Below are 15,319 nucleotides of genomic sequence, written 5' to 3' on the forward strand. Positions count from 1 at the left end.
AGACATACAACATAGAATGCCCACTCAGATCACACCCTGACCAAACAAAACATAGAAACATACAAAGCAAACTATGGTCAGGGCGTGACATGTAGCCATCAATTGTGCCAATAAATATCCCCCATATTAGCAAACATTTCATTTCGAACTTCACATTTCTTTAGTATAGGCTACTTATCATAATGAACGATATCAGCAACGTGCCTGCGATAAGTGATCTGTATGATCGTGTGGATCATTTCTGGTTTATCGTCCCAGCTCTAGGTCTTCTTGAGTATCCCTGCACACAGATGCTCTGTCATTGTGACTCTCTATGTCTGCCCCTGCACACAGATGCTCTGTCACTGTGACTCTCTATGTCTGCCCCTGCACACAGATGCTCTATCATTGAGTCTCTCTATGTCTGCCCCTGCACACAGATGCTCTGTCATTGAGTCTCTCTATGTCTGCCCCTGCACACAGATGCTTTGTCATTGAGTCTCTCTATGTCTGCTCCTGCACACAGATGCTCTGTCACTGTGACTCTCTATGTTAATCAGTGATGTATTGTTGTCTCTACCTTCTTTCCCTTTGTGCTGTGCCCAATAATGTTTATACAATGTTTTGTGCTGCTACCATGTTGTTGCTACCATGCTGTGTTGTCATGTGTTGCTGCCTTGCTACTGTATGTTGTTGTCTTAGGTCTCTCTTTATGTAGTGTTGTGTTGTCTCTCTTGTCGTCATGTCGTCGTGTTTTGTCCTATATTTTTTTTCCTTTCTTTTTTTCTTTTTTAATCCCAGGACCCGTCCCCGCAGGAGGCCTTTTGCCTTTTGGTAGGCCGTCATTCTAAATAAGAATTTGTTCTTAACTGACTTGTCTGGTTAAATAAAGGTCAAATAAAAATAAATAAAAGTCTGCCCCTGCACACAGAGGCTATGTCATCGTCAACATCTCAGGTCCTAGAGGGATGAGGGGGTGCACCTCAATTGTCAACATCTCAGGTCCTAGAGGGATGGGGGGGGGGGGGTGCATCTCAAGTGTCAACATCTCAGGTCCTAGAGGGATGGGGGGGGTACATCTCAATTACAAACATTTCAGGTCCTAAAGGGATGGGTCGGGGCGCATCTCAATTGTCTTGTGTGATTTCCTTTCCTTGTTTTCTGTGTGTCATCTTTATTGATCTGAAAACAGGCTAGGTAAAAGCAACATTAAGCTTTCCATAGATGCTGTTGTTTTTCTTCATTCATCCCTCACTTCCATATCCCTCTGTCTGTAGATGACGAAGATGAGTATGAGGAGGTAGATGGTGGAGAAGCCTCTAGATGCTGATCAAATGTCAATTTTGAGTTTTTCCCCTAATGCAGGGTTCCCCAACTGGCCGAAAAAGACTGTAAAAAAACACCAGCAAATCAGCTCCATGTGATTTTATTTTGGGAAATGTGTTCCAAAGTATTCCTATGTATAGTAGAGAGATATATGGTCATATACAAATGTAAACAAGGTTTTATGTCTTTGTCAAGTATTGTATCTGTTTGGGCTTCTTGCGGTCAATTTGCAATCTACAAATTATTTGTAATTAAGTTCCAGCCCCCTGGCCATCCGCTCAATAACAAATTGTCCCACGGCTGAATCTATTTGATGATCCCTGCCCTAATGGTTAAGGTTAGGAGTGGGAGAGGGAGAGGGAAAGCTGATCCGTGATCAGTGCCTATTGCCAACGACCTGGAGCATACCTGCACAGGTGATAGACTTATCATTCTGGCACAAAACTTTCCTGGGACTTCCTCCCAAGTCTGTGGTTGGATGCAGCTGGACATGGACATGTTTTTTGCCCAATAGGAGTGCATTTCAGGACTTGGAGTCAGGAAGTTCACTATGGGAAAACTTTTTTGCCTGATTAAATTCATGTCTGAGTCTACCTATTTAAATAAAAAAGGAATGTACTACCAGTGTTTTTGTTTTGTTTTTTCAAAAGGAGATGTGGCTCGTTTTAGCGTTCCCTCAGACTGCCATTGTAGCACTTGCAGCAGTGCTGTTTTTTAATGAAGTTGGCAAGATGCCACCGTCTGATCTACATCATTAGAGAATATCATAGGCTGAACATCTCAAACAAGAACCTTTGGAGGATTTTTATGGTTTTTGCCTTTTTATGTCTTTGTTTTTAATGAAGAAGTATTCAAATCAAATCAAATGTATTTATATAGCCCTTCGTACATCAGCTGATTTCTCAAAGTGCTGTACAGAAACCCAGCCTAAAACCCCAAACAGCAAGCAATGCAGGTGTAGAAGCACGGTGGCTAGGAAAAACTCCCTAGAAAGGCCAAAACCTAGGAAGAAACCAAGAGAGGAACCAGGCTGTGCCGGGTGGAGATTATAACAAAACATGGCCAAGATGTTCAAATGTTCAGAAATGACCAGCATGGTCAAATAATAATAACCACAGTAGTTGTCGAGGGTGCAGCAAGTCTGCACCTCAGGAGTAAATGTCAGTTGGCTTTTCATAGACGATCATTAAGAGTATCTCTACCACTCCTGCTGTCTCTAGAGAGTTGAAAACAGCAGGTCTGGGACAGGTAGCACGTCCGGTGAACAGTTCAGGGTTCCATAGCCGCAGGCAGAACAGTTGAAACTGGAGCAGCAGCACGGCCAGGTGGACTGGGGACAGCAAGGAGTCCTCATGTATTCCATGAAGGAACGCACAGGTGGTAAGATAAAGCAAAACTATATTTGGTAACATTAGGACTTCACATGGGAGAATAATATATAGGTTTAATATATACAGTAATAGTTACTTCAATTACTGTAAGAGACAGCAAGCAGTCTTTACTCATTTGAAAAAAAATAAGGAAAAAAATGTTTTTAAGATGATATTTTGCCAGCGTATTGTCACAGTGTATATTACGTTGCATACATAAAGTGTGTGCATAAAACTTTTTGGGTCAGGTGTCCTTCCTTAGTGTATAACATCTGAATGCACCACTACTTCCTCCCTGTAGAAACCTTGTCTCGCTGTTCACACGTCTCACTGCCTCAGTTCAGCTAAAGATGTCAGGGAGCTTGTTGTGCAATCCATATACCTCCTTCCATCTGAGTGGAGGGAGTGTGTGTGTGTGTGTGTGTGTGTGTGTGTGTGTGTGTGTGTGTGTGTGTGTGTGTGTGTGTGTGTGTGTGTGTGTGTGTGTGTGTGTGTGTGTGTGTGTGTGTGTGTGAGAGAGAGGTGGATCTTGAGGTGGTGCTTTAACGTGTCTCACACACACGGATCCATGTAGAGATAAATCTAATGCAGATATCAGACCTGATAGTCTGGTTAATCAGTTCAGTTTCTCCAGATACCTTGAGTGGTGTTAGGTTTGTTTCACTGCACATATAGACACCTGATGTACTATTTTCCTTTTGTACATTTCATGTCATCTCTTCAGTTTTATTAACCTGTTTCAACTGTCCATCTACTAGCCAGTCATAGTGCTCCCCCTCCCCACAGACAAAACTGCTCCCCCTTCCCACAGACCTCCCCTGCTCCCCTTCCCCATAGACCCCCCCTGCTTCCCCTCCCCACAGACCTCGCCTGCTCCCCCTCCCCACAGACCTCCCCTGCTCCCCCTCTCCACAGACCTCCCCTGCTCCCCCTCCCCACAGACCTCCCCTGCTCCCCCTCGCCACAGACCTCCCCTAATCCCCCTCCCCACAGACCTTACCTGCTCCCCCTCCCAGACCTCCCCTTCCCCCCCCCCCCCCCTAGACATCCCCTTCTCCCCCTCCCCACAGACCTCCCCCTCCCCACAGACCTCCCCTGCTCCCCTCCCCACAGACCTCCCCTGCTCCCCCTCGCCACAGACCTCCCCTAATCACCCTCCCCACAGACCTCCCCTGCTCCCCCTCCCAGACCTCCCCTTCCCCCCCCCCCCTAGACATCCCCTTCTCCCCCTCCCCACAGACCTCCCCCTCCCCACAGATCTCCCCTGCTCCCCCTCCCCACAGACCTCCCCTGGTCTCTGAGATGATTTAACCAGCAGGTATCGAAACCGGATCCAGATCTATCATTTACACCTCCATTCCAATCACGTTTGCAGCATAGTTCACTGCAACCTTTCCAACTTAGGCTCTGTGCTGTAATAAGCCCCCTGTTACTATGTAGGGCAGACAATGGACCTTGACTCACAGACACACATCAATTGCTTTGTGTATTTTGACCCCACGGCCCGTGTCCAGGATCAGAGCACACACACCAGGCAGAGAGCTGATCCCAAATCAGTTCAGAGAACTGGAAAAACTCTTAACATGTTTTGTTAGATCTGTATTATTAAGAGTAATCTTCCTTTTTGAATATTTCTTTTTGGACTTATTTCTCAACACATTGCAAATGGTATATCAACTATTGCCGTTGGTTTGAAAAGGACAGGTGCTGCTGTTCGATGCTCATACAATTAGACATATACAGGAATCTAAGAAAGCTCACGCCCTGTCCTCACACGTTCTTCTGTTGTACGGACTACTGTAGGTTACACAGACAATCCTGTTCAGTTTGATTTTGCCAGACACTTCAGATCAGTGAAAGGTTTGTGTGCAGTATTTAAACAAAACCAAATTTAGATTCAAATGTTTTCAAGGTTATAACTATTATGGGCAATAAACTGTTGAATTTTAAAATATCCACAGGAAAGTGCAAACATAACTTTTCAGATTTTATTGAAAAATAGAAATATAAGACATTCTCTTGCACAAAAAAAAAATTGACTGGTTGCTCATAAGTTTATTAACAAACTTAAATAACATAACATACAATAAAACTTCCTAAGCATATAAGGTCTACCAAAAAATATGTTCATATCTTAAAGAAAGAAACTTGTATATGCTACAGTTTGGATTGAGCACTTTAACAACAGTAGCCTAATATAAATTAACAGGACAGGACAGTTTATCTTGCATGATACAGGCTACAATCTGAGAATTACACAAGTCATGTACAAGCCCATTTAATCTCCATCGTTGGAAGTTAAAGCTATAAAATAAATCATTATAAACAAAGATGGAAAAGCAGCACTATGGTATAGATAATTGTGTTTTGAGCTAAACGTAAAAACAAATCTTTGGCGGATGGATTGATGCAGTTTTCATTTCCCGAAGATCTCCATCATTTTTCTGTTGCTATGGGCTTGTTGCTGTAACTGTTCAGCTCTGGACATCTCCATCATCTGTCGAAGCATGTGGAACGTAAGATCTAGAGATATCGGCGGGTCGTCGGACCTCCTCCCCCTCTCCATCGAGTCGTCGAGCTGGTTCGCGAAGCCGCTGATGAACCTATTGATGTCCCCAACTTTGCCTTGTAGAAGGCGCTGCGTCAGCTGGAGCTGCAAGGCTCTGTTGTAGACCGCTGGGGAGCCCTCGGGGTGCATGACTTTCGGTGCGGACGCGGCAGAGTTGCGGTTCCCGTTGCCCAGTCGGATGTAGTATTCCTCTCCGAGTCGCGTCAGGAGGGGAAGAGACTGTTGCTGCGCGTCGGGCTGTGGAGCGGTGGAGCGCTGTACATCGTCAGGGCTCTCGACAGCCCTACATTCATAGCGCGGTAAGAAGGCAACCAGCAGAACCACGGTGGTGACAAGTAAATTGAGCTTCATGTCAGGGTATCAACAGGAACCTAAAAAAGAAAGGAGCCAATTAACTTCACGTGTCCTCTCAATTCTGATTATTTCTGTACAATACGTTGATGCGTAATTTGTGCGTAAAATGGAAAGGCGAGTTGCTGGATAATATAAAATAAATGTGCATGACTTTTATGTAAAAGTTTTCAATGCACTGTCTAGAATTTTAAACTCTGGTCGTCTAGCATTATCGAACTAGGAATTTACAGCTAGATATACATAAAATAGAATATGTAAATTCAAAGTAATCCATTTAGTGGTCCATAAATCCAGGGGTTGATGAAATGTCCACAAAATCACAAGAAGAGCTAGCAGAGAGAGAGACTATATTATTTATGATCTTTCAGTATCCATCAAGTTAATATAAAAAACTATGAACAGCTTTTCATGTTGAGGAAAAAGGAACATGTAATGTCACCTGCCTACAGACAAATGTAAATAAAAGTTGAAAATGAAGTATGATATATGAATGGACTTGTTGCCAACAGAAAAGGTATCATACCTTCAGTTGAGCCGTTGTGTGTCCTGGTCTTCTTCCAGTAGTGTTGTTCAGGAAATTGGTATAAGGTGTTCTTCAAAGAAAGAACGGCAACTTGGATTTATATAGCCAAGACCCGCGACAATTGTTCCGCTCTGAGCTCAGAGATTGCGTCTGCGCATGTGTGTAACTTGAAGGAATGCATCTGTGAAAGTCTGGGATAGTTTGAATGAGATGAGTCATAATGTTTGTGTGAGTGTGTGTGTGTGAGTGTGTGTGTGTGTGTGTGTGTGTGTGTGTGTGTGTGTGTGTGTGTGTGTGTGTGTGTGTGTGTGTGTGTGTGTGTGTGTGTGTGTGTGTGTGTGTGTGTGTGTGTGTGTGTGTGTGTGTGTGTGTGTGTGCTTTCAACACAGACAGGCTTGGATGTGGATATAATTGTTTGACCATACCCACTAGGCACACACAGTTCAACATCTAGTTTTAATTTACATTTGGATGAGTTGTCAAACGTGAAATTAACAAAACATTTCACCATGTCATTGAATTTAGGTTAAAAGAAAAACATACGAAATGCCCTTATGTTGAGGACTTTTTTCAAATCCAATTCCTTTTTCGAGTTGATTCAACGTCATTATGGATTTTATTTGTCGTTGCAGAAATGACGTGGAAACAACGTTGATTTAACCCGTTTTTTCCCAGTGGGTAGTTGATCTTTATCTTAGTGGCTGGTCTGTCCTACAAGAAAGAGCCTGTATAATAATGGTATGCACAAGAGGTGTTCAGAAAATGGACAGAATTGTAATTTTGGTGGGGCACTTCTCATAATGAATCTCAGTCAGACAATCAAATGCCAGACTTTGTGCCCTGAATTATAAATTGGAAATAAAATAGTGCTGAGCCTTGATTAATATTTATAACAGATGACCTCAGAGTAAATTCTAAATGAACATAATTGTACTAATTAACTTCAAGATGCACAGATGGGCCCGAAATGCACCTGCCCAACATTTCATGGCAATATGGTAATCCCTTAAAATGTCTTAAACATAATGTTCAGAATGCTATAGGAGTTCACTAGAGCTCAACTTACTAGAGCTCAACCAATCTCAACTAAGCAATGGCATTACTGTTTGTTAACATTCTCCTAACCACTCCAGATGGCCTGCATTGTATTCTGGAGGTGAACCTGCAAACATCTCAGTGTGTGACAGAGTGAGGGGCGTTCACCACCACCACTAGCAGCAGCAGCGTTTCTCAATGATTCATTACTGCTGCACACATGTACGTCACTAGCTGTGTTACTCCTGTCTTCTCCCCCGCCAGGCCCGCCAGCCCCGCCAGGCCGCCACCTCACCCAGACAAGTGCCCGGGCCTCAAGTGACGCTCTCAAGATGGAGTGCTTGATCCAAGTTTCACACTGACCTCCATTAGAATCCCAATCGGCTCCATAGAGACCACAGACTCACTGTTTTAATCTCTCTCTCTCTATCTCTCTCTCTCTCTAGCTCTCTCTTTCTCTGCCATTCTGCTTCCACATACACATATATGGTTTTAAATTGTAGTTTAAAATGTTAATTTTGTGCTATTGTCCCTCAAATTTCGATGTCTAGTCCTTAGACCCCCACATTTTGCCATGTCTTTCTCTGTCAAGTCATTTAGTCAACCCTGGTATGAAAAGCAGAGAAAACAATATTTCCCATCTGTGGTTTACAAAGAACCCCAGGGACTAATGCAATGAAATAACATGAAAAGTGGGTTCTTTCCCGGAATAGCTTAACGTTATTACATTTGATAACAGCATCCATCTTCTGACTAAGGTGACGGTCTGACAGGATAACTGTAGAAAATGGGACAAGTGAGGATTTCAAGTTCCCGAACATAATTGCAAATTTGACCATGATGAGCTGAATACAGTGTTGTAGTGGTGTTGTAGTGGTGTTGTAGCGGTGTTGTAGTGGTGTTGTAGCGGTGTTGTAGCGGTGTTACAGCAGTGTTGTAGCGGTGTTGTAGTGGTGTTGTAGCGGTGTTGTAGTGGTGTTGTAGCAGTGTTGTAGTGGTGTTGTAGCAGTGTTGTAGTGGTGTTGTAGCAGTATTGTAGCGGTGTTGTAGCGGTGTTAGACGGTGTTATAGTGGTGTTGTAGCGGTGTTGTAGTGGTGCTGTAGCGGTGTTGTAGTGGTGTTGTAGCAGTGTTGTAGTGGTGTTGTAGCGGTATTGTAGCGGTGTTGTAGCAGTGTTAGACGGTGTTATAGTGGTGTTGTAGCGGTGTTGTAGTGGTGTTGTAGCGGTGTTGTAGTGGTGTTGTAGCGGTGTTGTAGTGGTGTTGTAGCGGTATTGTAGCGGTGTTGTAGCGGTGTTAGACGGTGTTGTAGCGGTGTTGTAGCGGTGTTGTAGCGGTGTTACAGCAGTGTTGTAGCGGTGTTGTAGTGGTGTTGTAGCGGTGTTGTAGTGGTGTTGTAGCAGTGTTGTAGTGGTGTTGTAGCAGTGATGTAGTGGTGTTGTAGCGGTGTTGTAGCAGTGTTAGACGGTGTTATAGTGGTGTTGTAGCAGTGTTGTAGTGGTGTTGTAGCAGTGTTGTAGTGGTGTTGTAGCGGTATTGTAGCGGTGTTGTAGCGGTGTTATAGTGGTGTTGTAGCAGTGTTAGAAAGTGTTATAGTGGTGTTGTAGGGGTGTTAGACGGTGTTGTAGCGGTGTTGTAGCGGTGTTAGACGGTGTTGTAGCAGTGTTGTAGCAGTGTTGTAGAGGTGTTAGACAGTGTTATAGTGGTGTTGTAGTGGTGTTGTAGCAGTGTTAGACAGTGTTATAGTGGTGTTGTAGCGGTGTTAGAAAGTGTTATGGTGGTGTTGTAGGGGTGTTAGACGGTGTTATAGTGGTGTTGTAGCGGTGTTGTAGCGGTGTTAGACAGTGTTATAGTGGTGTTGTAGTGGTGATAGACGGTGTTATAGTGGTGTTGTAGCGGTGATAGACTGTATTATAGTGGTGTTGTAGCGGCGTTAGACGGTGTTGTAGCGGTGTTATAGTGGTGTTATAGTGGTGTTATAGTGGTGTTGTAGCGGTGTTAGACGGTGTTATAGTGGTGGTGTAGCAGTGTTATAGCGGTGGTGTAGAAGTGTTGTAGTGTTGTTGTAGCAGTGTTGTAGCGGTGTTAGACGATGTTATAGTGGTGTTGTAGCTGTATTGTAGCGGTGTTGTAGTGGTGTTGTAGCGGTGTTGTAGCTGTATTGTAGCGGTGTTGTAGCGGTGTTGTAGCGGTGTTGTAGCTGTGTTAGACGGTGTTATAGCGATGCTGTAGCTGTGTTAGACAGTGTTGTAGCAGTGTTAGACGGTTTTATAGTGGTGTTGTGGCGGTGTTAGACTGTGTTTTAGCGGTGTTGTAGTGGTGTTAGACTGTGTTGTAGCGGTGTTGTAGCGGTATTGTACCGGTGTTGTAGCAGTGTTAGACGGTGTTATAGTGGTGTTGTAGCGGTGTTGTAGTGGTGCTGTAGCGGTGTTGTAGTGGTGTTGTAGCAGTGTTGTAGTGGTGTTGTAGCGGTATTGTAGCGGTGTTGTAGCAGTGTTAGACGGTGTTATAGTGGTGTTGTAGTGGTGTTAGACTGTGTTGTAGCGGTGTTGTAGCGGTATTGTACCGGTGTTGTAGCAGTGTTAGACGGTGTTATAGTGGTGTTGTAGCGGTGTTGTAGTGGTGCTGTAGCGGTGTTGTAGTGGTGTTGTAGCAGTGTTGTAGTGGTGTTGTAGCGGTATTGTAGCGGTGTTGTAGCAGTGTTAGACGGTGTTATAGTGGTGTTGTAGCGGTGTTGTAGTGGTGTTGTAGCGGTGTTGTAGTGGTGTTGTAGCGGTGTTGTAGTGGTGTTGTAGCGGTATTGTAGCGGTGTTGTAGCGGTGTTAGACGGTGTTGTAGAGGTGTTGTAGCGGTGTTACAGCAGTGTTGTAGCGGTGTTGTACTGGTGTTGTAGCGGTGTTGTAGTGGTGTTGTAGCAGTGTTGTAGTGGTGTTGTAGCAGTGTTGTAGTGGTGTTGTAGCGGTATTGTAGCGGTGTTGTAGCAGTGTTAGACGGTGTTATAGTGGTGTTGTAGCAGTGTTGTAGTGGTGTTGTAGCAGTGTTGTAGTGGTGTTGTAGCAGTATTGTAGCGGTGTTGTAGGGGTGTTATAGTGGTGTTGTAGCAGTGTTAGAAAGTGTTATAGTGGTGTTGTAGCGGTGTTAGACGGTGTTGTAGCGGTGTTGTAGCGGTGTTAGACGGTGTTGTAGCAGTGTTGTAGCAGTGTTGTAGAGGTGTTAGACAGTGTTATAGTGGTGTTGTAGTGGTGTTGTAGCGGTGTTAGACAGTGTTATAGTGGTGTTGTAGCGGTGTTAGAAAGTGTTATGGTGGTGTTGTAGGGGTGTTAGACGGTGTTATAGTGGTGTTGTAGCGGTGTTGTAGCGGTGTTAGACAGTGTTATAGTGGTGTTGTAGTGGTGATAGACGGTGTTATAGTGGTGTTGTAGCGGTGATAGACTGTATTATAGTGGTGTTGTAGCGGCGTTAGACGGTGCTGTAGCGGTGTTATAGTGGTGTTATAGTGGTGTTATAGTGGTGTTATAGTGGTGTTGTAGCGGTGTTAGACGGTGTTATAGTGGTGGTGTAGCAGTGTTATAGCGGTGGTGTAGAAGTGTTGTAGTGTTGTTGTAGCAGTGTTGTAGCGGTGTTAGACGATGTTATAGTGGTGTTGTAGCTGTATTGTAGCGGTGTTGTAGCGGTGTTGTAGCTGTGTTAGACGGTGTTATAGCGATGTTGTAGCTGTGTTAGACGGTGTTGTAGCAGTGTTAGACGGTTTTATAGTGGTGTTGTGGCGGTGTTAGACTGTGTTTTAGCGGTGTTGTAGTGGTGTTAGACTGTGTTTTAGCGGTGTTTTAGCGGTGTTAGACGGTGTTATAGCAGTGTTGTAGCGGTGTTAGAGCGGTGTTGTAGCTGTGTTGTAGCGGTGTTCTAGAGGTGGTGTTCTAGCGGTGGTGTTGTACCGGTGTTGTAGCGGTGTTGTAGCAGTGTTGTAGCAGTATTGTAGCAGTGTTTTAGCCCTGTTGTAGCTGTGTTTCATGATCAAATCAAAATTTATTTGTCACGTGCGATGAATACAACAGGTGTAGAACTTACAGTGAAATGCTTACTTACAGGCTCTAACCAATAGTGCAAAAAAGGTGTTAGGTGAACAATAGGTAAGTAAATCAAATCAAAATCAAAATCGTACATCAGCTGATATCTCAAAGTGCTGTACAGAAACCCAGCCTAAAACCCCAAACAGCAAGCAATGCAGGTGTAGAAGCACGGTGGCTAGGAAAAACTCCCTACAAAGGCCAAAACCTAGGAAGAACCCTAGAGAGGAACCAGGCTATGTGGGGTGGCCAGTCCTCTTCTGGCTGTGCCGGGTGGAGATTATAACAGAACATGGCCAACATGTTCAAATGTTCATAAATGACCAGCATGGTCGAATAATAATAAGGCAGAACAGTTGAAACTGGAGCAGCAGCACGGCCAGGTGGACTGGGGACAGCAAGGAGTCATCATGTCAGGTAGTCCTGGGGCATGGTCCTAGGGCTCAGGTCCTCCGAGAGAGAGAGAGAAAGAAAGAGAGAAGGAGAGAATTAGAGAACGCACACTTAGATACACAGGACACCGAATAGGACAGGAGAAGTACTCCAGATATAACAAACTGACCCTAGCCCCCTGACACAAACTACTGCAGCATAAATACTGGAGGCTGAGACAGGAGGGGTCAGGACACACTGTGGCCCCATCCGAGGACACCCCCGGACAGGGCCAAACAGGAAGGATATAACCCCACCCACTTTGCCAAAGCACAGCTCCCACACCACTAGAGGGATATCTTCAACCACCAACTTACCATCCTGAGACAAGGCTGAGTATAGCCCACAAAGATCTCCGCCATGGCACAACCCAAGGGGGGGCACCAACCCAGACAGGATGACCACATCAGTGCATCAACTCACTCAGGTGACGCACCCCTTCCAGGGACGGCATGAGAGAGCCCCAGTAAGCCAGTGACTCAGCCCCTGTAATAGGGTTAGAGGCAGAGAATCCCAGTGGAAAGAGGGGAACCGGCCAGGCAGAGACAGCAAGGGCGGTTCCTTGCTCCAGAGCCTTTCCGTTCACCTTCCCACTCCTGGGCCAGACTACACTCAATCATATGACCCACTGAAGAGATGAGTCTTCAGTAAAGACTTAAAGGTGGAGACCGAGTTTGCGTCTCTGACATGGGTAGACCGTCAGACCGTTCCATAAAAATGGAGCTCTATAGGAGAAAGCCCTGCCTCCAGCTGTTTGCTTAGAAATTCTAGGGACAATTAGGAGGCCTGCGTCTTGTGACCGTAGCGTATGTGTAGGTATGTACGGCAGGACCAAATCAGAGAGATAGGTAGGAGTAAGCCCATGTAATGCTTTGTAGGTTAGCAGTAAAACCTTGAAATCAGCCCTTGCTTTGACAGGAAGCCAGTGTAGAGAGGCTAGCACTGGAGTAATATGATCACATTTTTTGGTTCTAGTCAGGATTCTAGCAGCCGTATTTAGCACCAACTGAAGTTTATTTAGTGCTTTATCCGGGTAGCCGGAAAGTAGAGCATTGCAGTAGTCTAACCTAGAAGTGACAAAAGCATGGATTAATTTTTCTGCATAATTTTTGGACAGAAAGTTTCTGATTCTTGCAATGTTACGTAGATGGAAAAAAGCTGTCCTTGAAATGGTCTTGATATGTTCTTCAAAAGAGAGATCAGGGTCCAGAGTAACGCCGAGGTCCTTCACAGTTTTATTTGAGACGACTGTACAACCATTAAGATTAATTGTCAGATTCAACAGAAGATCTCTTTGTTTCTTGGGACCTAGAACAAGCATCTCTGTTTTGTCCGAGTTTAAAAGTAGAAAGTTTGCAGCCATCCACTTCCTTATGTCTGAAACACATGCTTCTAGCAAGGGCAATTTTGGGGCTTCACCATGTTTCATTGAAATGTACAGCTGTGTGTCATCCGCATAGCAGTGAAAGTTAACATTATGTTTTTGAATAATATCCCCAAGAGGTTAAATATATAGTGAAAACAATAGTGGTCCTAAAACGGAACCTTGAGGAACACCGAAATTTACAGTTGATTTGTCAGAGGACAAACCATTCACAGAGACAAACTGATATCTTTCCAACAGATAAGATCTAAACCAGGCCAGAACTTGTCCGTGTAGACCAATTTGGGTTTCCAATCCAATCCAATCCAAAAGAATGTGGTGATCGATGGTATCAAAAGCAGCACTAAGGTCTAGGAGCACGAGGACAGATGCAGAGCCTCGGTCCGATGCCATTAAAATGTCATTTACCACCTTCACAAGTGCCGTCTCAGTGCTATGATGGGGTCTAAAACCAGACTGAAGCATTTCGTATACATTGTTTGTCTTCAGGAAGGCAGTAAGTTGCTGCGCAACAGCCTTTTCTAACATCTTTGAGAGGAATGGAAGATTCGATATAGGCCGATAGTTTTTTATATTTTCTGGGTCAAGGTTTGGCTTTTTCAAGAGAGGCTTTATTACTGCCACTTTTAGTGAGTTTGGTACACATCCGGTGGATAGAGAGCCGTTTATTATGTTCAACATAGGAGGGCCAAGCACAGGAAGCAGCTCTTTCAGTAGTTTAGTTGGAATAGGGTCCAGTATGCAGCTTGAAGGTTTAGAGGCCATGATTATTTTCATCATTGTGTCAAGAGATATAGTACTAAAACACTTGAGCGTCTCTCTTGATCCTAGGTCCTGGGAGAGTTGTGCAGACTCAGGACAACTGAGCTTTGAAGGAATACGCAGATTTAAAGAGGAGTCCGTAATTTGCTTTCTAATAATCATAATATTTTCCTCAAAGAAGTTCATGAATTTATCACTGCTAAAGTGCTAAAGTGAAAGTCATCCTCTCTTGGGGAATGCTGCTTTTTAGTTAGCTTTGCGACAGTATCAAAAAGGATTTTCGGATTGTTCTTATTTTCCTCAATTAAGTTAGAAAAATAGGATGATCGAGCAGCAGTAAGGGCTCTTCGGTACTGCACGGTACTGTCTTTCCAAGCTACTCGGAAGACTTCCAGTTTGGTGTGGCGCCATTTCCGTTCCAATTTTCTGCTTCAGAGCTCGGGTATTTTATGTGTACCAGGGAGCTAGTTTCTTATGAGAAATGTTTTTAGTTTTTAGGGGTGCAACTGCATCTAGGGTATTGCGCAAGGTTAAATTGAGTTCCTCAGTTAGGTGGTTAACTGATTTTTGTCCTCTGGCATCCTTGGGTAGACAGAGGGAATCTGGAAGGACATCAAGGAATCTTTGTGTTGTCTGTGAATTTATAGCACGACTTTTGATGTTCCTTGGTTGGGGTCTGAGCAGATTATTTGTTGCAATTGCAAACGTAATAAAATGGTGGTCCGATAGTCCAGGATTATGAGGAAAAACATTAAGATCCACAACATTTATTCCATGGGACAAAACTAGGTCCAGCGTATGACTGTGACAGTGAGTGGGTCCAGAGACATGTTGGACAAAACCCACTGAGTCGATGATGGCTCCGAAAGCCTTTTGGAGTGGGTCTGTGGACTTTTCCATGTGAATATTAAAGTCACCAAAGATTAGAATATTATCTGCTATGACTGCAAAGTCCGAATAGGAATTCAGGGAACTCAGTGAGGAACGCTGTATATGGCCCAGGAGGCCTGTAAACAGTAGCTATAAAAAGTGATTGAGTAGGCTACATAGATTTCATGACTAGAACCTCAAAAGACGAAAACGTAATTTTTTTGTTGTAAATTGAAATTTGCTATCGTAAATGTTAGCAACACCTCCGCCTTTGCAGGATGCAGGGGGGATATGGTCACTAGTGTATCCAGGAGGTGAGGCCTCATTTAACACAGTAAATTCATCAGGCTTAAGCCATGTTTCAGTCAGGCCAATCACATCAAGATTATGATCAGTGATTAGTTAATTGACTATAATTGCCTTTGAAGTAAGGGATCTAACATTAAGTAGCCCTATTTTGAGATGTGAGGTATCATGATCTCTTTCAATAATGACAGGAATGGAGGTGGTCTTTATCCTAGTGAGATTGCTAAGGCGAACACCGCCATGTTTAGTTTTGCCCAACCTAGGTCGAGGCACAGACACGGTCTCAATTGTGATAGATGAGCTGACTACACTGACTGTGCTAGTGGCAGACTCCACTATGCTG

General features: G+C 44.2%; 1 protein-coding gene and 1 pseudogene across 1 annotated transcript; one reads left to right on the plus strand and one right to left on the minus strand.

The window, feature by feature from the left end:
- LOC109909647 (tripartite motif-containing protein 54-like) overlaps positions 1-3,986 on the plus strand; it is a 12,509-nt pseudogene extending 8,523 nt beyond the window's left edge.
- Positions 3,987-4,710: 724 nt separating this feature from the next.
- Positions 4,711-6,223, minus strand: LOC109909864 (corticoliberin-1-like). The gene is made up of 2 exons (XM_020508932.2): positions 6,122-6,223; positions 4,711-5,615 (listed from the first exon to the last, which is right to left on the minus strand). The coding sequence occupies exon 2, from the start codon at positions 5,593-5,595 to the stop codon at positions 5,092-5,094; it is 504 nt and encodes a 167-aa protein (XP_020364521.1). The 5' UTR covers positions 5,596-5,615; positions 6,122-6,223; the 3' UTR covers positions 4,711-5,091.
- Between the last annotated feature and the right edge of the window lie 9,096 nt (positions 6,224-15,319).

This window comes from Oncorhynchus kisutch, linkage group LG18 (genome assembly GCF_002021735.2).
Source record: "Oncorhynchus kisutch isolate 150728-3 linkage group LG18, Okis_V2, whole genome shotgun sequence".
Classification (NCBI taxonomy): Eukaryota; Metazoa; Chordata; class Actinopteri; order Salmoniformes; family Salmonidae; genus Oncorhynchus; species Oncorhynchus kisutch.